The sequence below is a fragment of the Acyrthosiphon pisum genome, chromosome X (genome assembly GCF_005508785.2).
Source record: "Acyrthosiphon pisum isolate AL4f chromosome X, pea_aphid_22Mar2018_4r6ur, whole genome shotgun sequence".
NCBI classification, from domain to species: domain Eukaryota; kingdom Metazoa; phylum Arthropoda; class Insecta; order Hemiptera; family Aphididae; genus Acyrthosiphon; species Acyrthosiphon pisum.
This window is the reverse complement of record NC_042493.1, coordinates 88,353,412-88,369,310: the sequence shown is the minus strand read 5'-3', so window position 1 is coordinate 88,369,310 and position 15,899 is coordinate 88,353,412. Positions and strand designations below refer to the sequence as shown.

Below are 15,899 nucleotides of genomic sequence, written 5' to 3'. Positions count from 1 at the left end.
AATTTAACGGATGTCCACCTATGCGCCAACTAACTAACAGTAGTAATATGTTTTAGTTGTGCCTTAGGTATAAAATATTTCTTGTTTCAGAACTACAAGTAAGTCCTATAAATGATGGATCAGCCATAAGCTTTTTACACTTAAATTCTTTTTATTTAACTGGGATACTGAGTTACGAGAATTTAAATGAAAACAATTCAACCTTAGGCTATACAAATATTAAATACCATGTTAAATGGATTCGTGGAGTTTTAAACAAACATGTAAGTAAATAGATATTTTATAGATATTCATTTTAATTTTTAACTTATTATATGGTTGGTTTAAAACATGGTTAAACATTAAAACTAAGATATTATAGAAAGAATAATAATATACATTTACCAATTAAGGATTTGACAGTTCGCAGGGAGTTCGTGCGTTTTACCGACTGTCGAAGGAGTTGTATATACTTATGAAGGTTCTGATACAATTTTATCTCACGGGACATTAATTAATCATAATCTTACTGTTATTGAGAATTGTGAAATTGGATATCATAAAGCTTACACCAATAGCTCTAGGTTTTGTCAGGGAAAAGGAAAATGGTTATCCAATTTTGATAAATTGTGTTTCAGTAAGTATTGTGTATATTACTATAGTATATTACTATAGTAATTCAAATGTTGTAAAAATTACTTATTTATTTCTATATTTTAAGTCCAAAGTGTTGTTATGGTTGATTATAATTTATTTACGTTTATAGAAATGTGTCCACCTCTAGAATCAAATAGTTTGGATATTAAATGTAGTCATAATGGTAAGTATGCTAATTGTTCAAATTTATCGTTACCCGATACAATAGCAATACCATCATGTAAGCCAACATATACTACACCAAATGGACAAGATGATACTCCACTTGAATTACTTTGTCAATCTAATGGAACGTGGAATAAACAACTATATAGATGCAATTCATGTAATTGTATTTTTTTGTCATATTATGTCTAATTTATGTGACATCTATTTTATGCATCAGTGGCGTATCTAGAATTTTTGCTGGGGGAAGGGGCATTGTCTTTCTCCAAGTTTTACGACACAAATATTTAAAAGCAGCCCAATTTATTAACCTGGATGCCAGGCCAAATGAGTGTGGCCACCTGCCCCACTTAACTACGCCACTGGTGTGTATTATTAATGATAACATTATGGAAGAACAAAGAATAGACATTGGTTGTGCATAATCGTTTGATTTACAATTTTACACAGTCATTATCATGTATATTCTTAGGTTTTATTACTTATTAATTGCTATCATGTAAATTTTAGATTCTGAGCGGAGCGAGGAAGCTAGGTATTGGTTTTACAATGGTGTTTTTTTTTTTTTTTTTTACATCCTGTACCTATACAAAATGTATGGATGAAATTACGAAAAATTACGAAAAAACGCTAAAAATGGGATTTTAATTTCTAAAGCTTTGTTTATCACCATAAAAACGAATAAAAAATTATAATATTTTTATATTAATTGAACTTACATGATAAAATAAATAATAACAATATTAAATATCCAGACTGACAAACCGTCTCCGCTCAGAATTGTTTTTCTTATACAGTTTACTCTCGATTATCCGCGAGCGGATTATACGCTGTCTTCCACGAAATCGTCTACATACCTATATGTATACAAAAAATATATACGTATTGTATCTTTCCATTATAAATCATTATAGGTTTAATTGGGTTGTGAATTTGTCATAGCCGATAACTCGATAACGACGTAAAATACGCTTATTTAATATTAATATACGTGTATGTACTTTTATAAATACACATACCTAATGTTATGTTCCTTTAATACTAAACCCTCGAATGTACATTGTACAATGTCTCCGGCACCCCCCATTTTGAATTTTGGGTCCAAACCCGGGGCGATTGTTTGTGCTTCGTTAGTGCACGTTAGTGCTTTTTATCCCGTCGTTAGTGCTTCATCCCATCCAAAGTTATTTGCATTTCGTACAGGGGGGTGCCAAGGACATGCCTGCACCCCCCCCATTTCGAATTTCGGGTCCAAACCCGGGGCGATCGTTTGTGCTTCGTTAGTGCACGTTAGTGCTTTTTATCCCGTCGTTAGTGCTTTATCCGTTCCAAAGTTATTCGCATTTCGTACAGGGGGGTGCCGGGGACATGCCTGCACCCCCCATTTAGAATTTCGGGTCCAAACAAATTTTATTCGTTTGTGCTTCGTTAGTGCACGTTAGTGCTTTTTATCCCGTCGTTAGTGCTTTATCCGTTCCAAAGTTATTCGCATTTCGTACAGGGGGGTACCGGGGATATGCCTGCACCCCCCATTTCGAATTTCGGGCCCAAACAAATTTTATTCTTTTGTGCACGTTAGTGCTTTTCATGCCATCGTTAGTGGTCCATCCCTTAAAATTGTATTTGAATTTCCTACAGAGGGGTGCTATGGACATGCTAATTTAGATTTCGAATTTTGGTTCCAAAAATGTTTTATTCGTTTATGTTTCGTTAATCGTTAGTGCTTCATAGTGTTATTCGTCCGGTCGTTAGATCTCCACTCCTTCAAAAGTTATTGGCATATCATACGGGGGAGGGGAGGTGCAAGTGACGTACTAATTCGTGTCCAGCCCCACAGAGTTTTGTCTGAAACTCTTCAACACATTGAGGTAAAAATGATCCTTGGATGCATTGCAGTTAAAGCTCGTAGTTTTTGGATTAAATTATTTAAATCTGAGTTTTATATATTACGTAAAAAAAAATGTTATTAAAATTTCAAATTTCTGCCAAAAGCTTAAATAGATATAATTTTAATTTGTCAATGCATATATGATTTATCGATGTGGAAAAATATCTAAGACAGCTGATCGATAAAACTGAATATCTAGTTTTAAAAATTCTCAAAAAACTACGTACCTAGGTACCGGTACTTACACGTATATACCTATTGGTACCCCTTACCAAAACATTACCGCATATGAATTTTATAACTCTTTTGTTGCAATTAAATATGATTTAAAAATAAATGGTTCGCGTTATTTGCAGTGAATATTTAAAAGTTATTTGTTAGGTATTTAATCAATAAGGATCTACGATTCTACAATCCAATACTATAAATGTTATTACGTTACAGAACCAAGATAGGTATCTTTTATCCATTCTATGCGTTCTAGAACGCCAACCCCTGGATTATTCTAACATTAGGTGAAATGCTGTTATTGCAATAAGTTTCCAATTGATATTTTTTGTTTATGGTTCGTACCTACTTATTGCTTCAGAATATTATTGATAACATTGAGTATAATATATTGTAGTAGGTACAATATAGGGTATGTACTCAATGATGATAGGTATAATGGTATAAATATTTTTTTTTAAGTCCAGGAACAAATTTAATATTTTTTACGTACCTACCTATTTGGTGTATGATAATATTATACCTACCTACCCATAATATGTATGTTTGCCTACAACTATACCTACATCATTGCAGTTAATGATTATAAACTAGATAGGAATGTATAGATGTATAAAACCTGTATAAAACACGATTTGAGAAATAATAATCTTTAAAATAGCTAAAAATCTAACAACCGCTTATCAATTATAACTAATGTTTATCAATATTAACTATAAAACAAAAAGTTATTTAATTATTCCTTAAGTTCTATACAACCGTTAGTATAAGCTTTAACTTACCACAAATGCACGATATATTTGGCTATAACATTGATTTTATTACTTATCTAATAAGGATTTTGATTAATATAATCAGTTAAATTATATTACCTAACTACATTTTTAATGTTAGTTCTAACTGTATGAAATTGTTGACATTTGTTTTTTAGACGACATATTAGATATTATATAGATTATTATTAGGTACCTACTACACCATATGCGTTGGTAGGTAGACTGTAATTCAAAAGATTTATAATGTCTCAAAAATATTCTGATCTAAGTGCAGAACAAATTGAAAATGTATTCTCTCCTTCAGAATTCTTACTGTTACTAAAATAAATATATTCATTTATGTGAAACATTATACACTCATACCTACTCAATATTTCAATATTTTAAAATTTGCAAGAAAACATAACGTGTGCATAAAAATTGGTTATAATTGAAATATACCCGGTGATACTTTTTGGAAGTTAATGGATATTCCATTATGATATTCACGCTATTACGCCATAAAACTTCATACAGTAGGTATTCATAAATGAATATCATAATAACAACATTTAATAGATAATATGTTATCCAATAACATAACTGCACTATGTAGGGGCGTATTTTTTCAGGGTGAAGGGAAGGCACAAAAAAAAATTGAAGGATTCAAAATAATGTCATTATTTATTATTAATTATTATAATACATATTAAGTTGTTAGAAACATACAATTTAATTTATTACGTTTATTCAATAAAATACATTTTATACCAGTTATAATTTTTGATGAATACGTCTGGGGTGTATTAATCCATACTTCTACTCTCATTAATAAGAACAATAGAAATATTATACAATAGTAGGTAGTTACCTTCCTTAGTTATTTAATAAAGCGAGTGGTGACGGTACAAGTTATTACAGTTAGGTTTAGCTAGGGGTACCTGTTCTCATAAGAAGAAAATATCATGTGGACATTAAAAATAAAAATAATAATGTATTACACCGTATGCACATGGCAGTATGTCTCATGAACGTCATCTACAATTTATAAAATGTTGGCAACTATGTATGCCAGTAGTAAGAAGTAGGTATCTAGTTATTGACATAGTCATCGAGAAGAATCTTTTTAGAGTTTTAAATATGAACAATTGTTTATGTAATTGATACTTGATAGTTGATACAATTTTCATTTCAACGATTAATCAATAAAATATATATATATATATATATAAGCTTCGAAAATGCTAGTATACACATTACAAATACAAATTTAGCCATTTAGGAACCATAATTTAACTAAGTATTTTGAAAATTGCCAACTAAATGTTCATTTTCGAATAGCTATAGTTCCTGCTATAGGTACAACAAAAACTTCAAAACGAATTTAGTTTTGTTCTGTAAAACTCAGATTTAAATAATTTAATCCAAAAACTACGAGATTTAACTGCAATGCATCCAAGGATCATTTTTACCTCAATGTGTTGAAGAGTTTCAGACAAAACTCTGTGGGGCTGGACACGAATTAGTACGTCACTTGCACCCCCCCCCCCCCCGTATGATATACCAATAACTTTTGAAGGAGTGGAGATCTAACGACCGGACGAATAACACTATGAAGCACTAACGATTAACGAAACATAAACGAATAAAACATTTTTGGAACCAAAATTCGAAATCTACATTAGCATGTCCTTAGCACCCCTCTGTAGGAAATTCAAATACAATTTTAAGGGATGGACCACTAACGATGGCATGAAAAGCACTAACGTGCACAAAAGAATAAAATTTGTTTGGGCCCGAAATTCGAAATGGGGGGTGCAGGCATATCCCCGGTACCCCCCTGTACGAAATGCGAATAACTTTGGAACGGATAAAGCACTAACGACGGGATAAAAAGCACTAACGTGCACTAACGAAGCACAAACGAATAAAATTTGTTTGGACCCAAAATTCGAAATGGGGGGTGCAGGCATGTCCCCGGCACCCCCCTGTACGAAATGCGAATAACTTTGGAACGGATAAAGCACTAACGACGGGATAAAAAGCACTAACGAAGCACAAACGATCGCCCCGGGTTTGGACCCGAAATTCGAAATGGGGGGGTGCAGGCATGTCCCTGGCACCCCCCTGTACGAAATGCAAATAACTTTGGATGGGATGAAGCACTAACGACGGGATAAAAAGCACTAACGTGCACTAACGAAGCACAAACAATCGCCCCGGGTTTGGACCCAAAATTCGAAATGGGGGGTGCCGGGGACATGGACCTAATTTTTTTAGCCGTGGGGCAGCATTTGGGAAATGATAATATTTTGAAGTGATTGTATAATAAATATTTGACTAATAATACTGTATACATATTATCTTCTCATGATAATATTGTACAATACGATTGCATAAAAAGTTGGCTAAATATTTTTATAAAGTTTCCATGAAAATATTTGTTGAAAATAAATGATTAGAATGTTTTGTAAATGTTTTATAAAATAATTTCTAAATATGAACTTGTTAGCCAAAGAATATAACCAAAATAATTATTTCCTAATTATTTACGCGACTTTTTAAAATATTTTGACGACTAATATTATTGTCTTGAAAATATTTTTACCATAATTTGGAAATATGAAAATGTGTGGGGGCGCGATCTCTGTTGTATAGGTACATAGATACATAGGTAAGTATATATATGTAATGATTACACGCCAAACCACATATTAACAGGGAACAACAATTATTAGATTATAGAATTCAAATAATAATTAGTAACTGATTTAATATCATATTAATTTGAATACCCACCTCCCTTTCCACCTATATGCCCGAGCCTAATTTAAATGCAGGATCTGATACGGCGATACGTTTAAATATTATATTGTAAATTGTAATAATACACAAAAAACTTAAAAATTGTCATTACCAACACGAACTATTTACTTCATCACCACCGAGGTGTAAGTAATTGTCTTGGAATAATTCACTGACTTCCGACAATAGTGTCCTGATAAAATTGTAGTTTTCTTCGACCGTCGGGTCGATAGTCCCAAAATACTCAATTAGTAGTCCCGGAATGCCGCCGAGTCCCCAAGATAACATATGTCCTTAATATACATAATACCGTACAATATATCAGCTGTTAATAATAACACAAGAAATCACGTCTGTACGGTGTTCTTATAATATATAGTAACGGGGTTGACACTTGAAAAAAAAATTCCGTTTTATGTTATTTAGAATTAAAACGTTATTCAACTTCTGCGTTTACCGTTATTCAGAATTAAAACGTTATACGAGTTTCGCGTTTATCGTTTTTTAAAATAGTGTTAATACCTGTCAAGTATAAAAATAATAACAAATGCGGGTAGGTAATGGCCCGAATACGGAATATAATATTATAATCAATTCTTAGATTGTTTGCATGAAATAAATGTTTCAACGAAACCAATAAACCTATTTATAAAATAAATAGATTTTATAAATAACGTTTTGTGTTATTTTTCGTTCAATGTTTTTCTATAAATTATGTTTTGCGTTATGTTTTGTTTAATGATAAATAATATATTTTGTTAATTATATTTTTTTTTTTGTTTCGCAGTATTTAATTAGGTATTTTTGATTATCGCGTTTTGTTATAATTGCATTTACAAATTTCAATCGTTTTTTGTCAAATATAACGTTATAATAACGTTTGCAAGTCATAATAGGTACTTATATTGAATTGAAATATCAAATAATGAAATGTACCTACAATACGCGTTACACATTGTTTTATTATTACTTGTTCTGTGGTGTCCGTTCTTACCTGGGGTGTCGAATTCTGGAATAACACGAATACCGCGAAGTTTTGCGTATTCGATCACACGTTTGACGTCATCTTTCGTATAAATGGCCGATTTCCCGAAAGCTCCTCTTTCGCTATACATAAAAAATAATGTTTAAATATAAAAATTATGTTCAATAAGGACAGCGCTGACTGTCGTCGATATATTTTTTTAATTGTTATTTTTTTAAAATTATTATAGGTACATTACTATACTGTGTATAGGTGCACCACAAATTATTGATTAGGCAAGTTAGAATTTCAGACCTCAGATTTGGAAAAGCACTGCTCTGATACGGGAAGCTGTTGTCGTCCACCATGTGCCAGTGAAACACATTCATTTTTGAATACGACATGGCGTCTAGAGTTTTCGTTATTGACTCGATGGGGAAATAATGGCGAGACGTATCTAATAGAAATCCACGATGCCTGAATTTTGGATAGTCCACTATTGACGTGCGCCGAATTACAAACTGTGTATATTATATATCATGGTTAAATTTTACATCATAGATTCGCGACGTTTGCGTGAGTGTACAGCAAAAATGTTTAAAATATTACCTTCGAACCGTCCGTTTCCAAATAGACCATTTGAGAAAAAGTTTCTAGACCTCTGAGAATACCCCAAATAGACGATGCAAGTAAAAGTCCACTGAAATTATTTATTTTGATTTCATCTGTATAAAAAAAATTCAAAACTGTATTAATATGTACACTAAGAGAGGTATTAAGAAAACATAAAAAGTACTCTACATTTTTCATCCATATTCAACGAAGGATAATTTTCACAGGGATTTGTCATCTGCACATTGAGCACTCCCATCTTGCCAACGATAAAGTCCGTAGATAAACTAGTGTTTTGCTTAAATGTTTTCGTGGCTTTTAAAAACAACATAGAATTATACCTTTTAAATGCATCCTGAAGATCGTCACAACTATAACCTGTTATCTAAAGAAAAAATTGTTCTCACTGATGATGTTACATTTAATACCGTACAAGCAATTATTAAAATATTATAATATTATAGGAAGTATATGATATTATTTAAAACATAACTTTTATTATAAAAAATTGAAAATCGTATATATGTTTTGGTTATTTATTTGTTTGGTCTTACATTGAAATGAAAATTTTCTGGTTCAAATGTTAAGTATTCATCGTAGATGTGTTGCAGCACAGGTTTCGGCCACACTTGTCCATTGGTCATTTTTACAATTGGTCCCACCTCTTGGTTGAACGATTGTGATACGGAGAATAGGAGAATAAAACAAATAACGAATGAATTGGCAATTAAATTATTATGATGCATATTATTTGATTGAAAATCACAATAAACTATATAAGTGTGTCATGTGGCAACGCTCGCAGTTAATTGAATATTAAGATTTATACTTTAGAGTACCTATTAGATACAGAATGTATGTAACAGTCGTAATACATATGGTAAGTTAATATAATCAACGTCCACTAGCCACTAACGCCGTCGAGTCAATGCACCACCTAAACTCGACAACAATAAACTACCTAATAATAATATGTATATTATTTTAGTTTTTGTTTTTTATTATTATTAACAGCTAGTTGTCTGGCTATCATCATTTATACTCTCAGATTACATAAAATGTTATACAATAGCTAGTGATATACTGGTTAGATATTTACCCATATTATAATAAAACGCTTTCAAATTGACTTACGAAGCGACTATATAAAACACTTGTAAGAAATAATACTACGATATTATTATAGCTAGGTACTATAAAAATTTTTGTGTACTATTTTATACCTATATCACAGATAATCTGTAACCCTATACCAAAATGTACCTAATCGTATTACCATAAGTGTATAAATGTAGTTAATACCTTATAAATAGCCGATGGATATAATATTGACAGAAAACCGACAGCTACCATAATAGACAATAGCAAACACAATTATTCACTGAAAAATATTTTTACTGTCTAATGTTCTCTGGTTATAAGATGGGTATGGACCAATTGCGCCAAAACAAAATTTGTATTAAAATTAATCTATTAAAAATATATGGATATTTCAATATTTGTTCTAAAAATAACGTAGATACATATCAAATTGTTATTTATGTAGGAGAGTGTAATATATCACCTGTATTTTTAAATGTTAAAAAGTGTATACTCATTGTCAATTTATATTTGTAATAACTAATAAGGTATTATAGTAACTGGCTGATAGGTTTATAAATTATATTACAGTAACTAGGTACTTGATAGTTTTTATATTTTTATGCTTTGTGAGTTGGTAAAAATTAAATAAAATAAAATCCATTTTTTTATGCAATTTTTCAATTTTTCAGGGAAAAAACCAGTTCTTTTCGTCAAAACCACTTGTTTCAATGAAACCAAATTTTCCCAATTTTCCCGAAAAAAACGGGAAAAAAACCGGGTTTTTTTTTGAAAAACCTTTTTTTTTCGGAAATTGTCATCCTTATACCCAACTACCACAGTTTATAATATTATAATGATGATAATTTTTTATTTTCTTATAGTTATCGGTATACGGGGTTATGATTTAAATTGTAAATTTCCATAGGCTAATTATTATAAAAAGATTAATATTAATTTTTAATATAAATGTACAAACACTTAAAATACCATCAACTCAGTATAGTTATATTGTCATTAGAATTTAATCATGTACTTACAACAATTAATCGATAAAATACCATAGTACCTACACGTGTATTACACTATTACACATTAAACATTAAATATGCGACAACATAAAATATTATAATAAATTAATAACAATGGCGTTCGATAAACACAATACTCTATAGCGAGATAACTGAAGTTTTAAATTTTTTATAACATTCTTATTATTTCTAGTTCGTGTTGGATTTATATTCGATATAATATTGTGAATCATTTTACTATAAAACCTATTACGGATTGATCAATATAATATTATGTACGTACCTATTTAAGTCTTAGTAAGTACATTAATAGCTATTAGTATTTAACATATTATTTATTAATCCTGTACGCGCGTGGCCTATAATAAGTGTCAGGGCCATATTTAGCACAAGTACCACTATAGGCCACGATATAGTTTTTCGCTCCTCCACCACAATATGTCCATATCCTTTCCCACCACGAAAAAAGGCAAATTTTAATTATTGAACATTTATTGATATATAGATTTAAAATCTACTAAAAATAAAATAATGAGAAAAATATGATTAAATAATAATATTATTAAAATAAAGTATATAAACAACATAACTAATAAAAAACTTACAATTTTTTTTCGGAAAATGACATTATTTTCTACAAAGTTTTTCGACGAACTTTTTGTTAACGAGTAATTCATATTACGCAAAGGATTTTTGACTCAATGTGTAAAACTGCCCTTGTCTTTAATCTCTTTGCACCTGTTGAATTATCCTGGTGCATTTGAGAGGTTAACATTTAAAGTTCCCAATAGTTTTAAAATGCGTAAGGGGGAAAAAGTAGGTCACTGTAATAGAAGGTGTTAAATTTGAATTCAATCAGGTTCATGTAGGCTGAATGCTCTCCCTTCTTAGGCCTTAGATACTTAACATATTTCAAATATAACCTTAGTTCTCTGTTTCTTAATTAAATCAAATAGGTTAGAGGAACATAATGTTAGTTAAAACATATGATATTATGTTGCTGATTGAAATTTAGGAGTGATTGATCATTTTAAATTTTTTCATCTAGGCTTCACCTCATTTTTATTTCTAGATCCATGTCTGAATTCAATGACATAATATCATTGTATAGTGTATACGAAAATTGATTCTAAGTTGTAATGATCAGCTGCCAGACTGAGTGCCACTCAGCCTATATTATAATAATATTTTGAAATAACAAAAAAATATTTAACATCGTTATCGGTTATTCAAATATCTAGTTTCGCCGAAATTTAAACTTAAAAAAGCACTAAACACAACTTTTTTTTTTGTTGAATGTATACAATTATCTATTTCAGTGTACGTACTACCAATAAATATGGCTAAAAATTAATTCCCCTTTATAATTAACAATTATTTATGTTATTTTTATTCAACTACTGTCTACTATAAAATGTTTTCACGAATTAGAACTCTTTAACTCGTATTTTTACCAATCCAAATAACGTAATTTAAAGCTTTTTGTGCACTTAGGCGTTTAAGTCTATGTCCGAGGATATGAACACGGAAAGCGTAAATACAAATGTCGTATTAAAATGGCGTGTATAATATTACTAATAAACAATATCGAGTATACGGAAACGCATCGTACACCAGTGTCATGAATAAACCAGTAGGTACGTGAGCTATACGAACGTTATGCTATTAATTATTATTATGTATTTTAAACTTGTACTCACCGTTTTGAAAAGCACCCAACGCAGTACACAATACGCCAAGAAAAGCTAAGAAAGCTAAAATCTAAAAATCCTAATAATGCTATAGTATAAGAAAAATATGTTTTTCTTTGCGTTTGGGTTGTGTGTTGCATGGGCGTTCGTCACAAGATGACATTAGATAACACGCACCTGGCGTTTCACGTCGCTAAAGTTGTCCACCGAACGCCACCACTCCACGACCAACTGGTATCAATTAATAATGGTCATTGGTCATATTGTATCATTGCATGTATCTTCGATATCGAAAAGACGTTCGTAATTATGGACTGTCCGACACGCATAAATAATGGTATGTACCCCATATAATCCAGCCCGTGTTAAATAATAAAACATAAAAAATAAATAATAAAATAAGTAGAAATTACAAAATCAATTTATTAAATAGTTTATTTCGTATAATACTCATAATTAAACCTAACAATATAAGTTATATCAAATAGTATATAGTCATATCATCATGCAATTTAATTGCCAGACTTTAGTTAAATACATAAAGTACTATATTGTTTATTAATATTGTATTATTTAGAATCTGTAGCAGTATTAATAATACTACATATAATAATATTATAATAACACAGTTTACTGAATCAAAAAAAAAAAAAACATGTGAATATATCAACTTTTCGACCCATATATTCATGCCTATCTATATTAATAGCGCCACTGTCCGCTCTCTAACGTATTATTGTAGTAAACTCGAATTTTTAAAAAAATCTGAAAACTTTCGTAAGCGGTGATAAGGCGGAAGTTATAGTGAAAGGTAAATAATGGAAAAAAAAAGCGGAGAAAAAAATTCCGTTTACCACAGCCGGCGTCGAAACCACGACCAGCGGTCTGTCATCCGCACCGCCGCTTAAACTTATCTACCTACCTACCGACAGGGTTGGGCAAGATACTCAAAAAAAAGTATCATGATACATGATACACGATACATGCATTTAGTGTATCAAGATACAAGATACAAGATACATTGTGAGTGTAGAAAAGATACAAGATACAAGTTACATGTATCAAAGATACTTAGATACATGATACTTTTATATTTCCAATCGAATTGTATTTACTATTAAACTTAAAACATCTATACATAATTCACTGTAGTTTCAATACATAAATACTTATAAAGTCATAATTATATTAGTATACTGTAATTGCTTATCTTTACTTTTATTTTCTATTTTATGCGGGAATACCTACACGGCTAGACAGTTACACTCATAATATCTAGGTAGCGGATTCATATTTTATGAGAACGAACATTTCAGTTGAGTGATTATCTATATAACTGTAGATACGTATATCGTATATATATATATATGGGCTACGGATATACGGGCACCTTAATTTAATTTTATGTTTTTCAAATTATCTTACAGCTTTACAAGTTATAAAATCATGTGGTATATTTTTTCGTTATCGTTAATTTTAACTCGATTGCACCTGGACAATTTTTCGTAAAAATACAATCCACGACGAAATTATCTAATATCGAAAATCAAAATGTCTTGGTACTATTCAGTACATATTTTTACAATAAAAGTATCTTGTATCTTTTGGCAAAAAAAGATACAAGATACTGGTATAAAATGTATCATGATACATGATACGTGATACTTTAAAATTATGCATCATGATACAAGATACAAGATACAATTGTATCTTTGATACATGTATCTTTGATACTGCCCAACCCTGATTGCAGACCCCTCGAAGTACGTACGTAATTACGAATGTTTTATAAACAGTTAACACGTTGATATTACGATGTGCAGAGGGCTCTAGTTTCATAGTACATTCTCCATGTTCACTAAATTTTCAGAAAACCAAATAAACCAAACTCATGTGTATAGATGATCAATAACTTACTATTTTCGAGCAAAATGGTCAATCTCTAGTGTATTTTAAGCTTGAAAATTTCATTTAGTTTCAAAACATACAATCTCCTTTGACGTTTATTATTAATTTTTTTGGTTTTCTGAACATTAAGTGAATATGGAGAATGTACACTTTGAAATTAGAACCTTCATGTTTCGAAAAATTAGTCTTAGGAATAACTTTTTTACCAAGCTCTCTGCTATGTAGCTACAGGTCTAAAATTATTTTTATTATTTAATCATGACCAATAGGAAATAGAAATAAATGAACGGATCACTAGTGGAAATAGATGTTATTTCAGTATTATCAAACTCCTGAGGTCTAAGCTGTTATCGAGAGGGTCAAAGATGCTACTATATCATAGCTACCTTCGACCTGTGATAACATACGCCTATGAAACCTGGTCGTTTACTAAAGGTGATAGCAGAAGACTTATCACGTTTGAAGAAAAGTGTCACGAACCATTTATGGACCAATCCTCAACTCAGAAACACAGGCATACGAAAGAAGAAGCAACGAAAATATAAAGTCTCTTTATAATAAGCCAGACTCACTCTACTTTATTAGGAAAAAACGACTAGAATGGTTCGAACATGCATGGAGGGCAGATGGAAATTAATTAAAAAAGTACTTATCAATAAAATAGATAAAACGAGACCCCTAGGACGACCCAAAACCCGATGGATTGACGTAGTTGCCAGAGATATAGAAATGATAGACCAGGACGCAACTTTTGAAACAGCATATCAGAGAGAGAGATGGAGAGAGATTTTGGTGGCAGCGATGGTCCTGAATGGACCGCTAAGCTGAAGAAGAAGAAGAAGAATAGGAAATAGAAACCTCACAATTAATAAATATATATTATTATTTAGTTTCTTTTTTTACTGAACAGATGGCACCTACATACAGATTTCCTACTTTTCGGGTGGATTTTCTTAAAATGATCTTACTTCGGAGTTCAGAGTTAATAATTTTTTCCTGACAATTAGGAATACAACAAAAAAATAATTAGAAAAAATTGTGTGCGCTCGTGATGCGTGTGCGAGCGCCCACGAACAGAAACTACCCCTCCGCACAGCAACTCCTATCGCCTCGTTGGCACCCCCGAGCCTGTTTCCCATCGCCAACTGGGGGGTGGATCTGTCCTGAAAATATAGGTGGTTATGCCCGAATTTTCCCAACAGTCTCTATACTCCACGTGCTTTTATAATTACATATATTTATTTTTTTAGACCTTCCCCGCTTTAAACGTGACGCATTTTATATATTGTGTATTATAATATTATTATCATTCTACGGTCTTAGAAATATTTTACCAATGTGCAACGGTGAAATATCATCATCAACTAGACGAAAAATCAACATGAAATATCTAACGAAGGATACGCAAGGGTGAAAATTAAGTGATTAAATCACAGCTCTAGCATGCAGATAGTGAAGATTAATGTTCTGAAATACCTACTGTTTACTGCTGTATACGTAACGAGATTGATGCTCAACGATCATAACCCAGACATACCCAGTTTGGGCTGATACTGAATTTCCAATATAAAATAAAAGACTACAAACTCTTCAAAATAAATTACGAAGACTAAAGGCCCTTAGTTCGTGTAAAATGTTCAAAAAGGAGAAAAAGTGGGTACCACTCTGCTGTACATTAGGTGTAGTGTGCGTAACTGAAATGAAATGTGTTAAATTTAAATTCAATGATGTAAAATATTGTACACGAAAAACAATTCTGAGTAGAGACGGTCTGTCAGTCAGCTTATATTATAATACCTTAGCTTAATATATTATAACATTTTTAAATAACACAAATTAAGTAAAATCGATGTTCTTCGTTTTCTAATGTTGTCTACATTTTAACTTAAAATACAAATATACAAATAAAAATAAAATATTTATAATTTTTTTTAGATATTTTCTGTACCAGTAAGAACTACTTATCAGAAACTTTTTTCAAATTTTCGAGATTTTGTTGAATTTTGTCAAATTGTTAACTTTAAATGCTTATAAAATATCATTAATGTGTACCTACATTTAATATGTTATAACTGTTATAATTTAATACAAAGTTTGCTATAGAAAAAAAATTAGACAATTCTGGGTTTCCTTTTA

At 31.0% G+C, this 15,899-nt stretch overlaps 2 protein-coding genes across 2 annotated transcripts in view; one reads left to right on the top strand and one right to left on the bottom strand.

Moving 5' to 3' along the window:
- Nucleotides 1–1,358, top strand: part of LOC115033045 — a 6,442-nt gene extending 5,084 nt beyond the window's left edge. Inside the window, exons 2-4 of the mRNA XM_029485276.1 lie at nucleotides 57–263; nucleotides 403–616; nucleotides 746–1,358. Coding sequence (XP_029341136.1) covers nucleotides 57–263; nucleotides 403–616; nucleotides 746–993 — 669 coding nt within the window. The 3' untranslated portion in view covers nucleotides 994–1,358. The remainder of the gene's footprint in view (nucleotides 1–56; nucleotides 264–402; nucleotides 617–745) is intronic.
- Nucleotides 1,359–6,580: 5,222 nt separating this feature from the next.
- Nucleotides 6,581–9,484, bottom strand: LOC100162104 (beta-hexosaminidase subunit beta-like). Its single transcript, XM_001950175.5, has 6 exons — nucleotides 8,608–9,484; nucleotides 8,243–8,438; nucleotides 8,051–8,166; nucleotides 7,757–7,962; nucleotides 7,472–7,584; nucleotides 6,581–6,770 (listed from the first exon to the last, which is right to left on the bottom strand). Exons 1-6 carry the CDS (start codon nucleotides 8,797–8,799, stop codon nucleotides 6,586–6,588), a joined length of 1,008 nt encoding a protein of 335 aa, XP_001950210.2. The 5' UTR covers nucleotides 8,800–9,484; the 3' UTR covers nucleotides 6,581–6,585.
- Between the last annotated feature and the right edge of the window lie 6,415 nt (nucleotides 9,485–15,899).